The 17,166-nt window shown below is 54.8% G+C and overlaps 1 protein-coding gene across 1 annotated transcript; it reads left to right on the top strand.

The window, feature by feature from the left end:
• The first annotated feature begins 225 nt into the window (after positions 1–225).
• Positions 226–16,720, top strand: BLVRB (biliverdin reductase B). Its single transcript, XM_071420429.1, has 5 exons — positions 226–462; positions 6,777–6,938; positions 9,158–9,247; positions 12,175–12,316; positions 14,316–16,720. Exons 1-5 carry the CDS (start codon positions 393–395, stop codon positions 14,488–14,490), a joined length of 639 nt encoding a protein of 212 aa, XP_071276530.1. The 5' UTR covers positions 226–392; the 3' UTR covers positions 14,491–16,720.
• The last annotated feature ends 446 nt before the right edge of the window (positions 16,721–17,166 follow it).

Raw genomic sequence — 17,166 nt, 5'->3', positions numbered from 1 at the left:
GATAAACTGGACTGGGATTAAATACGGACTGGGATAAACTGGACTGGGACCATCCCGACGGGCACCGGAACCGCGCGAACCGAGGCGGTCCCGCCCCTCCCAGCCCCGCCCAGTCCCTCCCAGTCCCGCCCAGTCCCTCCCAGTTCCCTCCCAGCCCCGCCCAGTTCCTCTCAGCCCCGCCCATTCTGTCTCAGCCCCGCCCAGTCCCGCCCAGTCCCTCCCAGTCCCGCCCAGGGGCGGAGCCAAAACTCCCCGGAGCGGTCGCGGAGCTCCCGGAGCGCTCCCGGTGCCGATCCCGGATCCCGAATCCCAAATCTCGATCCCGTTCCCGGTTCGGTTCGATCCGGTTCGATCCGGTTTGGTTCGGTTCGGTTCGGTTCAGGGCAGGGGGGATGAAGATCGCGATCTTCGGAGCCACCGGCAGAACCGGGCGGGTCACGCTGGGACTGGCGCTGGAGCAGGGTACGGGACACCCCAAAAATGGGCGCGGGACACCCCAAAAACGGGCACGGGGAACCCCAAAAATGGGCACGGGGACACCCCAAAAACGGGCACGGGACACCCCAAAAATGGACACGGGGAGATCCCAAAAATGGGCACGGGACACCCCAAAAATGGGCACGGGGACACCCCAAAAACGGGTACGGGACACCCAAAATTTGGGGGAGTTTTGGGGGAATTTGGGATCCCAAAAAGGGGAAATGGGGACCCTAAAATGGGGGGAATTTGGGGGATCCCTAAAAGGGAAAGGGGGAGAATTGGGGGACCCCAAAAGAGGGAAATTTGGGGGACCCCAAAAGCGGAATTTGGGGAAGTCACGGGAAATTTGGGGTCACTGGGGGTCACCCCAGTTTGGGGAAGTTGCCAAAATTTGGGGTCACTCGAGTTTGGGGTCACTGGAGTTTGGGGGAGACCCCAGGAATTTGGGGTCTTTGGGATTTTTGGGGTTCCCTGGAATTTTGGGGCTCCCTGGAATTTTGGGGCCCCAAGAATTTGGGGCAAATTCCGACGGTTTTGGGGCTCCCTGGGTTTGGGGGACTCCGAGAAATTTGGGGTTCTCCAGAATTGGGGGAGTCCAGGAAATTTGGGGGTTTCTGGAATTTGGGGTTCCCTGGGTTTTGGGGAATCTCAGAAATTTTGGGGTTCCTGGAATTTTAGGAATCCCAGAAATTTTGGGTTTCCCTGAGAATTTGGGGCCCTTTGGAATTTGGGGATCCCTGGAATTTTGGGGTTCCCCAGAATTGGGGGAGTCCCAGAAATTTGGGGGTTTCTGGAATTTGGGGTCCTTTGGAATTTTGGGGTTCCCTGGAATTTTGGGGAATCTCAGAAATTTTGGGGCTCCCTGAGAATTTGGCGATTCCTGGAATTTTGGGGTCCCAAGAATTTGGGGCAAATTCCGACGGTTTTGGGGCTCCCTGGGTTTGGGGGAGTCCTAGAAATTTTGGGGTTCCCTGAGAATTTGGGGTTCCTGGAATTTGGGATTCCCTGGGAATTTTGGGGCTCCCTGGGTTTTGGGGTCCCAAAAATTTGGGGCAAATTCCGACAGTTTTGGGGCTCCCTGGGGTTTTGGGGTCCCAAAAATTTGGGGGGGATCCCGTGGGAACTGAGGGGTTTTGGGGGAATCTCAGAAATTTTGGGGTTCCCTGAGAATTGAGAGATTTTTGGGGGGGGTTCCCTGAGTTTTTGGGGTTCCAAGAATTTGGGATTCCCTGGGAATTTTGGGGTCCCCTTGGAACTGAGGAGTTTCGGGGCTCATTGGCTTTTGGGGTCCCAAAAATTTTGGGGCGAATTCCGACGGTTTTGGGGCTCCCTGGGTGTTTGGGGGGGGCTGATAAGGCTTATCTGGGTTTTGGGGGGGGCTGATAAAGCCTGGGAGGGGTTTTGGGGGGGTTTGGGAGGGGCTGATAAGAAATGGGGGGGACCTGAGGGGGTGGGGGGGGATTTTGGGGGGCCCTGGGGGGATTTTGGGGGATCCTGGGGGGATTTTGGGGATTTCTGGGGGGATTTTGGGGGGTCCTGGGGGGATTTGGGGAGGTTTTGGGGGATTTTGGGGGGGATTTTGGGGATTCTGGGGGTAATTTGGGGGGTCCTGGATGGGTCCTGGGGGGTGTGGGGGGGGATTTCGGGGATTTTGGGGGGTCCTGGGGGGATTTGGGGAGGATTTTGGGGGGTTCCTGGGTGGTTTTGGGGGGTCCTGGGGGGTTTTTTGGGGGTCTTGAGGGGATTTTGGGGGTCCTGGGGGGATTTTGGGGGTCCTGGATGGGTCCTGGGGGATTTTGGGGGTTCTGGGGGGAATTTGGGGGGTCCTGGATGGGTCCTGGGGGATGTGGGGGGGGATTTTGGGGGATTCTGGGGGGGATTTGGGGGGGCCCTGGGGGCATTTTTGGGGGTCCTTAGGAGGTTTTGGGGGGGTTTGGGGGGTCCTGGGGGTGTGGGGGAGATTTTGGGGGGTCTTGGAGGGGTCTGGGGGATTTTGGGGGGTCCTGGGAGGATTTGGGGAGGGATTTGGGGGTTCCTGGGGGATTTTGGGGGTCCTGGATGGGTCCTGGGGGATTTTGGGGGTTCTGGGGGGAATTTGGGGGGTCCTGGATGGGTCCTGGGGGGTGTGGGGGAGATTTTGGGGGTTCCTGGGGGTCCCTGGGGGGATTTTGGGGGTTCCTGGGGGTCCCTGGGGGGATTTTGGGGGTTCCTGGTGGGATTTTGGGGGGTCCTGGGGGGATTTTGAGGGGATTTTGGGGGGTCCTGGATGGGTCCTGGGGGGGTCTTGAGGGGATTTTGGGGGGTCCTGGGAGGATTTGGGGGATTTTGGGGGGATTTTGGGAGGTCCTGGGTGGGGATTTGGGGGGTCCTGGATGGGTCTTGGAAGGGTCTGGGGGATTTTGGGGGTCTTGGGGGTTTTTGGGGGGTCCTGGGGTGGATTTTGGGGGGTCCTGGGGGTGTGGGGGAGATTTTGGGGGGTCTTGGAGGGGTCTGGGGGATTTTGGGGGGTCCTGGGGGGATTTGGGGAGGGATTTGGGGGTTCCTGGGGGGATTTTGGGGGTCCTGGATGGGTCCTGGGGGATTTTGGGGGTTCTGGAGGGAATTTTGGGGGGTCCTGGATGAGTCCTGGGGGGTGTGGGGGAGATTTTGGGGGGTCCTGGGGGGATTTGGGGGGGTCTTGGGGGTTTTTGGGGGGTCCTGGATGGGTCCTGGGGGGATTTGGGGGAGCCCTGGGAATTTTTGGGGGTCCCTGATGGGATTTTTAGGGGTTCCCAATGGGATTTTTGGGGTTCCTGATGGGATTTTTGGGGTTCATTTTGGGATTTTTGGGGTTCCCAGGTTTCGAGGTGACCGTGCTGGTCTGGGTGGATTTTGGGGTCTATAATGGGATATTTTTTTGGGGTTCATGATGGGATTTTTGGGGTTCATTTTGGGATTTTTTGGGTTCACTTTGGGATATTTTGGGGTCCCCAGGTTTCGAGGTGACCGTGCTGGTCCGGGCGGGTTTTGGGGGTCTATAATGGGATTTTTGGGGTTCATTATGGGATTTTTGGGGTTCCCAGGTTTCGAGGTGACCGTGCTGGTCCGGGTGGATTTTTGGGGTCCCTGGGTGGATTTTTGGGGTTCATTATGGGATTTTTGGGGTCTATAATGGGATTTTTTTAGGGGTCCCTGATGGGAATTTTTGGGTGTTCCTGACGGGATTTTTTTTTGGGGTTCCTGATGGGATTTTTGGGGTCTATAATGGGATTTTTTGGGGTTCATTTTGGGATATTTTGGGGTCCCCCAGGTTTCGAGGTGACCGTGCTGGTCCGGGCGGGTTTTGGGGTCCCTGGGTGGATTTTTGGGTTCATTTTGGGATTTTTTGGGGTTCATTATGGGATTTTTTGGGGTTCATTATGGGATTTTTTGGGGATCCCCTGGGTGGATTTTGAGGGTTCCTGACGGGATTTTTGGGGGGTTCCCGATGGGATTTTTGGGGGGTTCCCGATGGGATTTTTGGGGTTCCCCAGGTTTCGAGGTGACCGTGCTGGTCCGGGTGGATTTTTGGGGTTCCCGATGGGATTTTTGGGTTCATTTTGGGATTTTTGGGGTCCCCCAGGTTTCGAGGTGACCGTGCTGGTCCGGGTGGGTTTTTGGGTTCATTTTGGGATATTTTGGGGTTCCCAGGTTTCGAGGTGACCGTGCTGGTCCGGGTGGATTTTGGGTCTATAATGGGATATTTTTGGGTTCATTATGGGATATTTTGGGGTTCCCAGGTTTCGAGGTGACCGTGCTGGTCCGGGTGGGTTTTTGGGGTGTTCCTGATGGGATATTTTGGGTTCATTTTGGGATATTTTGGGGTTCCCAGGTTTCGAGGTGACCGTGCTGGTCCGGGCGGATTTTGGGGATTCTTGGGTGGATTTTTGGGGTTCATTTTGGGATTTTTGGGGTCCCCCAGGTTTCAAGGTGACCGTGCTGGTCCGGGTGGATTTTTGGGGTTCATTATGGGATTTTTTGGGTTCATTTTGGGATTTTTTGGGTGTTCCTGACGGGATTTTTTGGGGTTCCCTGGGTGGATTTTGGGTGTTCATTATGGGATATTTTTGGGTTCATTTTGGGATTTTTTGGGGTTCCCAGGTTTCGAGGTGACCGTGCTGGTCCGGGTGGATTTTTGGGGTCTCTAATGGGATTTTTTGGGATTCTTGGGTGGATTTTTGGGGTTCATTATGGGATTTTTTGGGGTCCCCCAGGTTTCGAGGTGACCGTGCTGGTCCGGGTGGATTTTTGGGTTCATTTTGGGATATTTTGGGGTTCCCAGGTTTCGAGGTGACCGTGCTGGTCCGGGCGGGTTTTGGGGGTCTATAATGGGATTTTTTGGGGTTCATTATGGGATATTTTGGGGTCTATAATGGGATTTTTGGGGTTCCCAGGTTTCGAGGTGACCGTGCTGGTCCGGGCGGGTTTGGGGTTCCTGATGGGATTTTTGGGTTCATTTTGGGATTTTTGGGGTTCCCAAGTTTCGAGGTGACCGTGCTGGTCCGGGTGGATATTGGGGATTCTTGGGTGGATTTTGGGGATTCTTGGGTGGATTTTTTGGGTTCATTTTGGGATATTTTTGGGGTCCCCCAGGTTTCGAGGTGACCGTGCTGGTCCAGGCGGGTTTTTGGGGTCTCTAATGGGATTTTTTGGGTTCATTTTGGGATTTTTGGGGTTCATTTTGGGATTTTTGGGGTTCCCAGGTTTCGAGGTGACCGTGCTGGTCCAGGCGGGTTTGGGGGTTCCTGGGTGTATTTTTTGGGTTCATTTTGGGATATTTTGGGGTTCCCAGGTTTCGAGGTGACCGTGCTGGTCCGGGCGGATTTTGGGGATTCTTGGGTGGATTTTTGGGGTTCATTTTGGGATATTTTGGGGTCCCCCAGGTTTCGAGGTGACCGTGCTGGTCCGGGTGGATTTTGGGGATTCTTGGGTGGATTTTTGGGGTTCATTTTGGGATTTTTTGGGGTTCATTATGGGATATTTTTGGGGGGTTCCTGGTTGGATTTTGGGGTTCCTGGTTGGATTTTTTGGGGTTCCTGATGGGATTTTTTGGGGTTCATTTTGGGATATTTTGGGGTTCCCAAGTTTCGAGGTGACCGTGCTGGTCCGGGTGGATATTGGGGATTCTTGGGTGGATTTTGGGGATTCTTGGGTGGATTTTTTGGGTTCATTTTGGGATATTTTTGGGGTCCCCCAGGTTTCGAGGTGACCGTGCTGGTCCAGGCGGGTTTTTGGGGTCTCTAATGGGATTTTTTGGGTTCATTTTGGGATTTTTGGGGTTCATTTTGGGATTTTTTGGGGTTCCCAGGTTTCGAGGTGACCGTGCTGGTCCGGGCAGGTTTGGGGGTCTCTAATGGGATATTTTGGGTTCATTTGGGGATATTTTGGGGTTCCCAGGTTTCGAGGTGACCGTGCTGGTCCGGGTGGATTTTGGGGTCTATAATGGGATATTTTTGGGTTCATTATGGGATATTTTGGGGTCCCCCAGGTTTTGAGGTGACCGTGCTGGTCCGGGTGGATTTTTGGGGTTCATTTTGGGATATTTTGGGGTCCCCAGGTTTCGAGGTGACCGTGCTGGTCCGGGTGGATTTTGGGGTCTATAATGGGATATTTTTGGGTTCATTATGGGATATTTTGGGGTCCCCCAGGTTTTGAGGTGACCGTGCTGGTCCGGGCGGATTTTGGGGATTCTTGGGTGGATTTTGGGGATTCTTGGGTGTATTTTTTGGGTTCATTTTGGGATATTTTGGGGTTCCCAGGTTTCGAGGTGACCGTGCTGGTCTGGGTGGATTTTTGGGTTCATTTTGGGATTTTTGGGGTTCCCAGGTTTCGAGGTGACCGTGCTGGTCCGGGCGGGTTTTTGGGGTCTATAATGGGATATTTTTGGGTTCATTTTGGGATATTTTGGGTGTTCATTATGGGATATTTTTGGGGTTCATTTTGGGATATTTTTTGGGGTTCCCAGGTTTCGAGGTGACCGTGCTGGTCCGGGTGGATTTTGGGGTCTATAATGGGATATTTTTGGGGTCTCTAATGGGATTTTTTGGGTTCATTTTGGGATTTTTGGGGTTCCCAGGTTTCGAGGTGACCGTGCTGGTCCGGGTGGATTTTGGGGTCTATAATGGGATATTTTTGGGGTCTCTAATGGGATTTTTTGGGTTCATTTTGGGATTTTTGGGGTTCCCAGGTTTCGAGGTGACCGTGCTGGTCCGGGCGGATTTTGGGGATTCTTGGGTGTATTTTTTGGGTTCATTTTGGGATATTTTGGGGTCCCCCAGGTTTCGAGGTGACCGTGCTGGTCCGGGACCCCTCGCGGCTGCCCCCCGGCCCCGCCCCCCACCGGGTTCTGCTCGGGGACGCTCGGGACCCGCGCGCGGTGGGGGCGGCGCTGCAGGGCCAGGAGGGGGCGCTGATCGTGCTGGGAACCGGGAACGACCTCGGTACGGACGGGGCCACGCCCACACCGGGACCACGCCCACACCGGGACCACGCCCACACCGTGGCTCCACCCACACACTGACCACGCCCCACACAGTGACAACGCCCCACAGTGACCACGTCCATACACTGACCATGCCCACATATTGACCACGCCCACACAGTGACCACGCCCACACAGTGACCACGCCCACACAGTGATCCCGGCCCCACACTGACCATGCCCACACTGTGACCACGCCCCCCGTGCTATGACCCTGCCCACACGGTGACCACGCCCCTTCATCGACCATGCCCACACGGTGACCACGCCCACAGAGTGGCACCGCCCACACTGTGGCCCCGCCCACACAATGACTACACACACACTGTGACCATGCTCCCACACACTGACCACGCCCACAGAGTGGCACCGCCCACACACTGACCACGCCCACAGAGTGGCACCGCCCACACAGTGACCACGCCCACAGAGTGATCCTGGCCCCACACTGTGACCACGCCCACAGAGTGGCCATGCCCACACTCTGGCCACGCCCACACTGTGACCACGCCCCACACACCGACCATGCCCACACACTGACCACGCCCCACACACTGTGACCACGCCCACAGAGTGGCCATGCCCACACAGTGACCACACCCACACACTGACCATGCCCCACACTGTGACCATGCCCACAATGACCGCGCCCACACAATGACCACGCCCACACAGTGGCCCCGCCCCTGCATTGACCATGCCCCACACAGTGACCATGCCCTCACACTGACCACGCCCATACACTGACCACGCCCCACACTGCGACCACGCCCCACACAATGACCATGCCCAGAGTGGCCATGCCCACACTCTGGCCACGCCCACACTGTGACCACGCCCCTACACTGACCACGCCCACAGAGTGGTCCCCACCACACAGCGACCATGCCCACACCGTGACCAGGCCCTCACAGTGACCACGCTCCACAGTGTGACCATGCCCACAGAATGGCACCGCCCCTACACTGACCACGCCCACGCTGTGACCACGCCCACACAGTGACCACTCCCCACACAGCAACCACGCCCCACACAATGACCATGCCCACAGAGTGGCCATGCCCACACTCTGACCACGCCCACACTGTCACCACGCCCATACACTGACCATGCCCTCACAGTGACCACGCCCACACTGTGACCCCGCCCACAGACTGACCACGCCCACACACTGACCACGCCCACAGAGTGGCACCGCCCACACACTGACAACACCCCACACTGTGACCACGCCCACACTGTGACCACGCCCACAGAGTGGCCCCGCCCACACAGTGTGACCTCCTCCCCATGCTCTGACCCCGCCTCCACAGTGACCCCGCCCCCACGCTATGACCCCTCCCCCCACACCCTGAGCCCTCCCCCACACTGTGACCCCTCCCCCCACCTGCACTGACCCCTCCCCCATTGACCTCTGACCCCCTTTTGGGTGCCCCTCCCCCACCAGCCTCTAACCCCTCCCCCACCCATCTTGACCCAACCTCACCCCTCCCCCATTGACCTTTGACCCCATTTTAGGACCCCCCCCACCCCACCCTTCCCCCACCCCATCCGGACCCCTCAGGACCCCTCCCCCCTTGACCTTTGACCCCATTTTGGGGATCCCCTCCCCCCCCCAGTTCTGGAGGCTCCCCCGAATGTGGGGGGGGGAGGGGAAAATGGGGGGAAAAAGGGGAAAATGGGAAAATGGAAAATGGGAAAATGGGGAGAAAAAATGGGGGGAAAATGGGAAAAATTGGGAAAAATAGAAAGGGGGAAAATGGAGAAATATTGGGGGAAATTGGGGAGAAATGGGGAAATAAAAAATGGGAAAAGTGGGGGGGAAATTGGGGGAAATTTGAGGGAAAATGGGGAAAAAATGGGGGAAAATTGGGGAAACGTGGGGAAAATTGGGGGGAAAATGGGAAAAAGAAAATGGGGGGAAAATGAGGAAGAAAAAAGGGGGAAAAGGGAAGAAAGGGGAAATAAAAATTGGGAAAATGGGGAGAAAAAAATGGGGAAAATGAGAAAAAAAGGGGAAAAATAGTGGGAAAATTGGGGAAAAATTAGGGAAAAAAAGGGAAAAATAACGGGAAAAATGGGAAAAATTAGGGAAAAAAAGGGAAAAATAATGGGAAAAATGGGAAAAAATGGGAAAAATTGGGAAAAAATGGGAAAAGGTCAACGCTGACCCCCCAGGCCCCACCACGGTGATGTCTGAGAGTACCAAAACCATCCTGGAGGCCATGGCTGAGCACGGCGTGCGCAAGGTGGTGGCGTGTCTGTCAGGTGAGAGCCTAAATCCCCTAAAATCAGCCCAAAAATCCACCCAAATCGGGCCAAAAATCACCTAAAAATCCCCTCAAAAATCAGCCCCAAATCAGCCCAAAAATTCACCCAAATCAGCCCAAAAATTCACCCAAATCGGGCCAAAAATCAGCCCCAAATCAGCCCAAAAATTCACCCAAATCAGCCCAAAAATTCACCCAAATCGGGCCAAAAATCAGCCCCAAATCAGCCCAAAAATTCACCCAAATCAGCCCAAAAATCCACCCAAATCAGCCCAAAAATTCACCCAAATCAGCCCAAAAATCCCCTCAAAAATCAGCCCCAAATCACCCCAAAAATCCCCCAAAATCACCCCAAAAATTCACCCAAATCCATCATAAAAATTCACCCAAATCCATCCCAAAAATCCCCCCAAATCAGCCCCAAATCACCCCAAAAATTCACCCAAATCAGCCCAAAAATCCCACAAAAATCCCCTCAAAAATCAGCCCCAAATCACCCCAAAAATCCCCTCAAAAATTCACCCAAATCAGCCCCAAAAATCCCCAAAATCCATCCCAAAAATCCACCAAATCACCCCAAAAATCCCCCCAAAACCTCCTCAAATCCCCCCAAAAATTTCCCCCAAATTTTGGGGTGGGGTTTCCACATTTTCGGGGTGGGTTCCTAAATCCCCTTGGCGCTGGCAGCGTTCCTGCTGTGGGACCTGTAGCACATCCTCCAAATCCTCCCCAAAACCCCCTGAAATGCCCCCAAAACCTCCTCAAATCCCCCCAAAATTCCCCCAAATTTTGGGGCAAGGGTTCCACATATTTTGGGATCGGTTCCTAAATCCCCTTGGCGCTGGCAGCGTTCCTGCTATGGCGCTGCATTCCTGCTATGGGATTCTCAGTGTGTCCCCCCAAAATCCCCCTGAACCACCCCAAAATTCCCCCAAATTTTGGGGCGGGGTTTCCGGATTTTCGGCTCGGTTCCTAAATCCCCTTGGCGCTGGCAGCGTTCCTGCTGTGGCACCTCTAACACCTCCAAATCCCCTCCAAATGCCCCCAAATCCCCTCAAATCCCCCCAAAATGCCCCTGAACCACCCCAAAACCGCCCCCAAATTTTGGGGCGGGGTTTCCACATTTTTTGGTTCGGTTCCTAAATCCCCTTGGCCGCAGCGTTCCTGCTGTGGCACCGCATTCCTGCTGTGGGATCCTCAGTGTGTGTGTCCCCAAAATGCCCCTGAACAACCCCAAAATTCCCCCAAATTTTGGGGCGGGGTTTCCACATTTTCGGGGTGGGTTCCTAAATCCCCTTGGCCCTGGCAGCGTTCCTGCTGTGGCACCTCTAACACCTCCAAATCCCCTCCAAATGCCCCCAAATCCTTCTCAAATCCCCCCAAAATCTCCCTGAACCACCCCAAAAATCCTCCTAAAATCCCCCTGAACCGCCCCAAAACTCCTCCCAAATTTTGGGGAGGAGGTTCCGCATTTTTTGGATCGGTTCCTAAATCCCTTTGGCTGCAGTCTTCCTACTATGGAACCTGTACCACAGGTGCCTCCAAATCCCCCCAGATCCCCCCAAAACCTTCTCAAATCCCCCCAAAATCCCCCTGAACCACCCCAAAACCAGCCTCCAAATTTTGGGGCGGGGTTTCAGCATTTTCGGGGTGGGTTCCTAAATCCCCTTGGCGCTGGCAGCGTTCCTGCTGTGGCACCTCTAACACCTCCAAATCCCCTCCAAATGCCCCCAAATCCTCTCAAATCCCCCCAAAATCCCCCTGAACCACCCCAAAACCGCCCCCCAAATTTTGGGGCTGGGGTTCCGCATTTTCGGGGTGGGTTCCTAAATCCCCTTGGCTGCAATCTTCCTACTATGGAACCTGTACCACGTGCTCCAAACCCCCTCAAATCCCCCTCAAATCCCCCCAAAATCCCCCTGAACCACCCCAAAATTCCCCCAAATTTTGGGGCGGGGTTTCCGCATTTTCGGGTTGGGTTCCTAAATCCCCTTGGCGCTGGCAGCGTTCCTGCTGTGGCATCCTCAGTGTGTCCCCCCAAAATCCTCCCCAAAAATCCTCCCCAAAACCTCCTGAAATGCCCCCAAAATGCCCCTGAACCACCCCAAAACTCCTCCCAAATTTTGGGGCGGGGTTTCCGGATTTTCGGCTCGGTTCCTAAATCCCCTTGGCGCTGGCAGCGTTCCTGCTGTGGTGCCGCATTCCTGCTGTGGCATCCCCAAAATCCTCCTCAAATCCCCCTGAACTTTTTGACAGAAGTTCCTAAATCCCTTTGGCTGCCATGTTCCTACTATGGAACCTGTACCACAGGTGCCTCCAAACCCCCCCAAAATCCCCCCAAAACCTCCTGAAATGCCCCCAAAATCCCCCTGAACCACCCCAAATTTTGGGGCGGGGTTTCCATATTTTTGGGGTCGGTTCCTAAATCCCTTTGGCTGCAGTCTTCCTACTATGGAACCTGTACCACAGGTGCCTCCAAATCCCCCCAGATCCCCCCAAAACCTTCTCAAATCCCCCCAAAATCCCCCTGAACCACCCCAAAACCGTCCCCCAAATTTTGGGGCGGGTTTTCGGCATTTTTGACAGAGGTTCCTAAATCCCTTTGGCTGCCATGTTCCTGCTATGGCACCTCTAACACATCCTCCAAATCCCCTCCAAATCCCCCTGAAATGCCCCCAAAACCTCCTCAAATCCCCCCAAAAATTCCCCCAAATTTTGGGGCGGGGGTTCGGCATTTTCGGGGTGGGTTCCTAAATCCCCTTGGCGCTGGCAGCGTTCCTGCTGTGGCACCTCTAACACATCCTCCAAATCCCCTCAAATCCCCCTGAAATGCCCCCAAAACCTCCTCAAATCCCCTCAAAATCCTCCCAAATTTTGGGGCGGGGTTTCCGCATTTTCGGCTCGGTTCCTAAATCCCCTCGGCAGCGTTCCTGCTGTGGGAGCCCGCGCGGGTCCCGGAGCGGCTGCGGGCGCTGACCGAGGATCACCGGCGCATGGAGCGGCTCCTGCGGGGCTCGGGGCTGCGCGCGGTGCTCGTGATGCCCCCGCACATCGCGGGTAAAACGGGGCGGGGGAAAATGGGGGGAAAAAGGGGGAAATTGGGAAAAATGGGGGGAAAAAGGGGGAAATTGGGGGAAAATAATGGGGGGGAAAAGGGGGAAATTGGGAAAAATGGGGAAAAGTGGGGGAATGGGGAATGGGGAAAATGGGGAAAATAATGGGGGAATGGGGGGAAAAAGGGGGAAATTGGGAAAATTGGGGAAAATAATGGGGGGGATGGGGGGAAAAGGGGGAAATTGGGAAAAATGGGGGGAAATTGGGAATGGGGGGAAAAAGGGGGAAATTGGGAAAATTGGGGAAAAATAATGGGGGGGGAAAGGGGGGAAAAAGGGGGAAATTGGGAAAAATGGGGGGAAAAAGGGGGAAATTGGGGGAAAATAATGGGGGGGAAAAGGGGGAAATTGGGAAAAATGGGGAAAAGTGGGGGAATGGGGAATGGGGAAAATGGGGAAAATAATGGGGGAATGGGGGGAAAAAGGGGGAAATTGGGAAAATTGGGGAAAATAATGGGGGGGAAAAGGGGGGAAAAAGGGGGAAATTGGGAAAAATGGGGGAAATTAGGAATGGGGGAATAATGGGGGGGAAATGGGGGAAAATGGGGAAAATGGGGGGAAAATGGGGAAATTGGGAAAATTGGGGGAATAATGGGGGGAAAATGGGGGGAAAATGGGGAAATTGGGGAAAAATAATGGGGGGGAAATGGGGGGAAAAAGGGGAAAATTGGGAAAATTGGGGAAAAATGGGAATGGGGGAATGGGGAATGGGGGGAAAAAGGGGGAAATTGGGAAAAATGGGGGGAAAAAGGGGGAAATTGGGAAAACTGGGGAAATAATGGGGGGAAAAAGGGGGAAATGGGAAAATGGGGGGAATGGAAGGAATGGGGGGAAATTGGGAAAAATGGGGGGAAAAAGGGGGAAATTGGGAAAATTGGGAAAAATGGGGAATGGGGGAATGGGGAAAATGGGGGGAAAATGGGGGAAATGGGGAATGGGGGGAATAATGGGGGAAATGGGGGAATTGGGAAATGGGGGGAAAAAGGGGGAAATTGGGAAAATTGGGGGATAATGGGGGAATGGGGGGAAATTGGGGAAAATGGGGGATTGGGGGAAATGGGGGAGAAATGGGGGCAATTGGGAAAAAGGGGGAAAATGGGGGAAATGGGGGGGAAAAGGGGGAAATTGGGAAAATTGGGGGGAAAATGGGGGAAATTGGGGAAAATGGGGGGAATGGGGGAAAAAGGGGGAAATTGGGAAAATTGGGGGAAATGGGGGGAAATGGGGGGAAATGGGAAAAATGGGGGGGAATTGGGGAAAATGGGGAAATGGGAAAATGGGGGGAAAACAGGGGAAATTGGGGGGGAAATGGGGGGAATTGGGGAGAAATTGGGAAAAATGGGGAGAAAATGGGGGAAAAGGCCGAAAAATGGGGGGAATTGGGAAAAATGGGACAATGGGAGAAAATTGGGAAAAACGGGGGGAAAGGGAGGAAAAATGGGGGAGAAAAGGGGGGAATTGGGAAAAATGGGGAAGAAATGGGGAAAATGGGGAAATTGGGGGGAAAATGGGAAAAATTGGGGAAAAATGGGGAAAAAATTGGGGGGAAAATGGAGGGAAATGGGGGAAAAATGGGGAGAAATTGGGAAAATGGGGGAACTGGGGAGGGGAAAATGGGGGGAAAATGGGGGGAAAATGGGGGAATGGGCCATTTTCCCAATTTTGTGTCCCCATTGGCCCCAACTGAATGGAAGAATTGGCCCCAGGGGGGCCAAACCCCGGGGACCCCCAATGGATGCCCCCAGTTGTGTCCCCGCAGGTCGTCGTTCCCCCATCGTTCCCCCTATGTTCCCCCCCCCGTGCCCCCATTGTGGCCCCCACCTCGGTGCCCCCCCATGTCCCCCAATCGCCCCGGCCCCTCAACCCCGCGGCCCCCTTGCACTCCCCTTCCCCCCGTTTGGGGCGCCGCCCCGGCTGATCCGGTGCCGTTTTCGGGGCGGATCCCGGATCCAGTGGATCACCGCCCCTGACCGGGGACTACGAGGTGACCGTGGGGGCGGCCGGGGGCCCCGGCTCCTCGCGGGCGATCTCGGCGCCGGATCTGGGCCATTTCCTGCTGCGCTGCCTCCGCGAGGACGAGTTCGACGGGAAGAGCGTCTACGTCAGCCGGCACTACCCCAAGGAGTAGGGATCCTAAGGGATCCAACGGGATCCGGTGGGATATGGGGGGGTTTGGTGGGATCTGATTGGATCTGATGGGATCTGATGGGTTCTGATGGGGTTTGGTGGGGTTTGGTGGGGTTTGATTGGATCTGGTGGAGTTTAGTGGGGTTTGGTGGGGTCTGGTGGGGTTTGGTGGGGTCTGATTGGGATCTGGTGGGGTTTGATGGGATCCGATGGGGTTTGATGGGGTTTGGTGGGGTTTGATTGGATCTGGTGGGGTTTGGTGGGATCTGATTGGGTTTGAGGGGATCTGATTGAATCTGATGGGGTTTGGTGGGATCTGGTGGGGTCTGGTGGAGTTTGGTGGGGTTTGATGGGATCTGATGGGCTCCATTGGAATCCATTGGGATCCAATGGGGTTTGATGTGATCTGATGGGGTTTGATGGGGTTTGGTGGGATTTGATGGGGTCTGATGGGGTCTGATGGGGTCTGATTGGATCTGGTGGGGTTTGGTGGGGTCTGGTGGTATCTGATTGGGTTTGATGGGATCTGATTGAATCTGATTGGGTTTGATGGGATCTGATTGGATCTGATGGGGTTTGATGGGACCTGATTGGATCTGGTGGGGTTTGATGGGATCTGATTGGATCTGATGGGGTTTGGTGGGGTTTGATGGGATCTGATTGGATCTGGTGGGGTTTGGTGAGGTTTGATGGGATCTGGTGGGGTTTGGTGAGGTTTGGTGGGGTTTGGTGGGATCCACTGGGATTTGATGGGGTTTGGTGGGGTTTGATGGGATCTGATGGGATCCATTGGAATCCATCGGGATCTGATGGGGTTTGATGGGATCTGATTGGATCTGGTGGGGTTTGGCAGGGTTTGGCGGGGTTTGGCGGGGTTTGATGGGTTCTGATGGGATCCACTGGGAGCTGGTGGGATCTGGTGGGGTTTGGTGGGATCTGATTGGATCTGGTGGGGTTTGGTGGGATCTGGTGGGGTTTGGTGGGGTTTGATGGGATCCGATGGGATCCGATGGGAGCTGGTGGGGTTTGGTGGGGTTTGTTTGGATCTGATGGGATCCATTGGAATCCATCAGGATCCGATGGGGTTTGATGGGGTCTGGTGGGGTTTGTTTGGATCTGATGGGGTCTGATGGGGTCTGATTGGATCTGATGGGGTTTGGTGGGATCTGGTGGGGTTTGGTGGGGTCTGATGGAGTTTGATGGGGTCTGATGGGGTTTGATGGGTTCTGATTGGATCTGATGGGGTCTGATAGGGTTTGGTGGAATCTGATTGGATCTGATGGGGTTTGATGGGATCTGATGGGGTCTGATGGGGTTTTGGTGGGATCCAATGGGATCTGATGGGGGAAAAATGGGATCTGATGGGTTTTGAATGGATCTGATTGGATCTGATGGGGTTTGGTGGGATCTGATGGGGTTTGATGGGGTTTTGGTGGGATCCAATGGGATCTGATGGGGTTTGATGGGATCTGATGGGGTCTGGTGGGATCAGATGGGGTTTGATGGGGTTTGTTTGGATCTGATGGGATCCTTTGGAATCCATTGGGATCCGATGGGGTTTGATGGGGTTTGATGGGATCTGGTGGGGTTTGATTGGATCTGATTGGATATGATGGAGTTTTATGGGGTCTGATTGGATCTGATGGGGTTTGATGGGATCCAATGGGATCTGATGGGGTCTGGTGGGATCAGATGGGGTCTGATGTGCTCCGCTGGGATTTAACCGGGATCTGATGGGATCTGACTGGGATTGGCTGGGATCCGATGGGGCCTGGTGGGATCCAATGGGATTTCGGGGCCAGAATTTGGGGCTCCCAAGGTGATCCAGCCACGGGATCGCCCCAGGGATTTGGGGGATCCTGCGAGGATTTTGAGGGATCCTGAAGGGGCTTTTGGAGGGGATCGTGTGAGAATTGAGGAGCCCTGGGAGGATTTTGGGGGATTTTGGGAAGATTTTGGGGAATTTTGGGAGGATTTTGGGAGGATTTGGGGAGATCTTGGAAGATTTTTGGATTTTGGGAGGATTTGGGAGGATTTTGGGGGTTCCCGAAGGGTTTTTGGGGCTCCCCCCGTCCCGGAACCCCGGCGGGACGCGCTTTGTATGCAAATGAACCCGCCCTCTATGCAAATGAGGCCCCCTCCACGCAAATATTCCCGCGCTGTATGCAAATGAACGCGGCCGCGCCCCCGCAACCCCGTATGCAAATAAAGCTCGGCGTTCTCTCCTCTGATTGGCTGCGCGGCCGCGTGGAGCGGGGCTTGCGATGGGCGGTTCTGATTGGCTGCGCGCGGCGCTGGCGTGGCCGCTGATTGGTCCAGGAGCGGCCGTATGCAAATGAAGGGGCTGAGGGAGAGGGGCGGAGCCTCCCAGGCTGAGGGGTCCCAGTTTGGGATGGGAAATCCCAGTTTGGGGTAGGAAATCCCAGTTTAGGGGGGGGAAATCCCAGTTTAGGGGTGGGAAATCCCAGTTTGGGGTGGGGAAATCCCAGTTTGGGGTGGGAAATCCCAGTTTGGGGAGGGAAATCCCAGTTTAGGGGGGAAAATCCCAGTTTGGGAGGAGAAATCCCAGTTTGGGAGGAGAAATCCCAGTTTAGAGGGGGGAAATCCCAGTTTGGGGTGGGAAATCCCAGTTTGGGGTAGGAAAATCCCAGTTTGGGGTGGGAAATCCCAGTTTAGA

This window comes from Agelaius tricolor, unplaced genomic scaffold, assembly GCF_023055355.1.
Source record: "Agelaius tricolor isolate 1412-34295 unplaced genomic scaffold, bAgeTri1.0.p SCAF_140, whole genome shotgun sequence".
Classification (NCBI taxonomy): domain Eukaryota; kingdom Metazoa; phylum Chordata; class Aves; order Passeriformes; family Icteridae; genus Agelaius; species Agelaius tricolor.
The sequence above is the reverse complement of the archived record's forward strand: the minus strand, read 5'-3'. Positions and strand labels throughout refer to the sequence as shown.

Coding starts and splice junctions, on each gene's coding strand:
- BLVRB (XM_071420429.1), top strand. CDS start 393: ATGAAGATCGCGATCTTCGGAGCCACCGGCAGAACCGGGCGGGTCACG. Junction 6,939..9,157: donor GGGAACCGGGAACGACCTCG/GTACGGACGGGG, acceptor CTGACCCCCCAG/GCCCCACCACGGTGATGTCT. Junction 9,248..12,174: donor GGTGGTGGCGTGTCTGTCAG/GTGAGAGCCTAA, acceptor TCCCCTCGGCAG/CGTTCCTGCTGTGGGAGCCC.